General features: G+C 47.9%; 1 protein-coding gene across 1 annotated transcript; it reads right to left on the bottom strand.

The window, feature by feature from the left end:
• Window positions 1-264: 264 nt before the first annotated feature.
• SMIM26 (small integral membrane protein 26) lies at window positions 265-1818 on the bottom strand. Its single transcript, XM_045883810.3, has 2 exons — window positions 1634-1818; window positions 265-601 (listed from the first exon to the last, which is right to left on the bottom strand). Exons 1-2 carry the CDS (start codon window positions 1749-1751, stop codon window positions 435-437), a joined length of 285 nt encoding a protein of 94 aa, XP_045739766.1. The 5' UTR covers window positions 1752-1818; the 3' UTR covers window positions 265-434.
• Between the last annotated feature and the right edge of the window lie 446 nt (window positions 1819-2264).

The raw sequence follows: 2264 nt of genomic DNA on the forward strand, positions 1-2264 counted from the left end.
TTCAGGAATTATAAAATCTAATTTATAACGTACTTACCAAGTACCCAATAGTACCCAAAGGGCTGCTATAAATCCCAGGCTGAACGTGGGAGATCAGCTGAATGAAACCTTCAAGGGACTGCTAAAGTCTTGTCTGCCGGCAACACGAGAGAAATATAAAGTTACATGAAACATTCTCAGAAAACTGAACTTACGGAAGCTCAATGTGAAATTTAACTTCAACCTTTCACTCATGTAAGTATTGAGGGACACCTCTGAAATATGCAAGTTGACTTTTCCTCAAGGAAATATTTATTGCATACTACGAGTGATTATATTTTACAGCAAAATTAAATTAAATGGATACACTCTCCATAAACATAAATTGGAAATCAAGGCATCCATGAAATGTATATGCTGAACCAAAGTCCCAGTTTTCAGCATTCAGCAGCTAATCATGGTTCCCCTCCAGGGCCACCAGTCCATGATTTCAGAAAGTTGAGGATCTTGTCAGAGACTGGAACCGAATCTTCTTTATATGTGACAATTGTTTCCAAGTAAAATCCTTTTGGGGGCTCAAGCATTTCATTTCTTGAGACATCCTTTTGCTCTACTTCATCACCTTTAGAAAAAAATGGAACACCTGAATTATTAACTTTTAATTTTTTTTTAAGATTTTGTTTATTTGACAGAGAGAGACACAGCGAGAGAGGGAACACAACAGGCAGAGTGGGAAAGGGAGAGGCGGGCTTCCAGCTGACTAGTGAGCCTCATACGGGACTCCCAGGACCCTGAGATCATGACCCGAGCTGAAGGCAGACGCTTAACGCCTGGGCCACCCAGGCGCCCCTTAACTTTTAAGACAGCAGTCCTTAAAGTTATTAGTCAAGTCTTGGAAATAAAATAAATTAAGGTAGGAATCACCCCCACCCCCGTCAGATTCCTGACACTATTTTCTCTCTGCGAAAAATAATAAATATGACATGACCACTACAGACCCTGAAATGTGTTTAAATGCTCAATCCTGGACACGTGTACTTTCAGGCCGCTGATAAGCTTTATCACCAAATGTAATCTTCAGCACGGTTTTTACAGAACAGCTTTCCTGAGGTAACACTTAACAGATCATACAATCAACTCGTTTGAAATGTACCACCGAATGGCTTTTAGTATATTCAGATCTGTGCAACCGCAGTTTTAGGGTATTTTCCGCCTTTAGCAAGTCCCGCCCCATCAACTCCGCCCCTTCAGCCCCAGGCAACTAGAATCGGACAGGTGTCTACGGATTTCCAGCACATTTCTGAAGGCTCGGGGATTTCCTTTTCCGCCCAGTAACTGGGAAGATTTTAATACCGCTCGGCTGGCGGAAGTGCTGAAACTGCTCGCCAACTGCGACGGGGGCTCGTGTAACCGAGGCATCACCTCTTTAAATAAACCACCGTCCGGGGTGACCTTCCCTCTGGAATCTTGTACAGATTCTTCAAATACACAAGAAGTACGTGGGAAGATTGAAAAGGTAGTTCCAGGCAGATTCCATTATAGCGAATTGCTCTCAACAGTGGTTTTGCAGAATAAACCCGGTATTTGCGGCACAGCGAAGCCGCTTTAATGACCCCGTCAGGACGCCCCACCGAAGGCTGCCGGAGGGTCGTACCTAGTGGCTTGCGTTTTTTCCGCCCTAAATAAAACATGGAGCCCAGCGTGGTCCAGGCGCCCACCGCGTAGACCACGGACATCCGCCGGTACCAAGACGTGGCCTGGTCCGCGCGCATTGTGCAGCTCCGGGAGGGCTTCGACCCGGGGAGGCCCAGGGCGGAGGCGGGCCTTCCGGTCGGCGCGTCACAACAGCAGCCACCTCCAATGGAGAGCCGATCCCGGGAGGCCGCTTCCTGCCCTGGCCCCGAAGCATCCTGGGGCGTGTAGTCCCGAAAGTCGCACCGGGATATTGGACCCTAAGGTGGGGGCTTAGGGGGCTTCCGGGCTGCGCCGCTAAGGGACAGCCTCGCATACTACGTGACACCAAATGACGATTTCTCTGAACAAACTTGTCGCATGGAAAATTGTAACACCTGCCTTACACAGGATTCAGATGGTATTTGTAAAGATTAAGTCCACTCCTCCTGCAGCTCTCAAATACGGGAGAATGCCTGTCTCCCCCCGCAGCTCTTCCCCATTTTCCTTTCTGGAACCCAGTCCGGGTGAGCCTTGGGTTCCCCTGGTCAAAAGTAATCTCTCCACTGGGGTGTGGGTCCTATTCTTTACTGCCTCCTCGGAATTACACTCTA

Source organism: Mirounga angustirostris, unplaced genomic scaffold (genome assembly GCF_029215605.1).
Source record: "Mirounga angustirostris isolate CCGP_5_RB_7025 unplaced genomic scaffold, mMirAng1.0.hap1 SCAF_10, whole genome shotgun sequence".
In the NCBI taxonomy this organism is placed as follows: Eukaryota; Metazoa; Chordata; class Mammalia; order Carnivora; family Phocidae; genus Mirounga; species Mirounga angustirostris.

What these genes read in the sequence shown, in the direction of transcription:
- SMIM26 (XM_045883810.3), bottom strand. Translation starts at nt 1,751, where the DNA reads ATGCGCGCGGACCAGGCCACGTCTTGGTACCGGCGGATGTCCGTGGTC. An exon ending in GAAAAAACGCAAGCCACTAG is followed by an intron (nt 602 to 1,633) that starts GTACGACCCTCC and finishes TTTTTTCTAAAG; the next exon opens with GTGATGAAGTAGAGCAAAAG.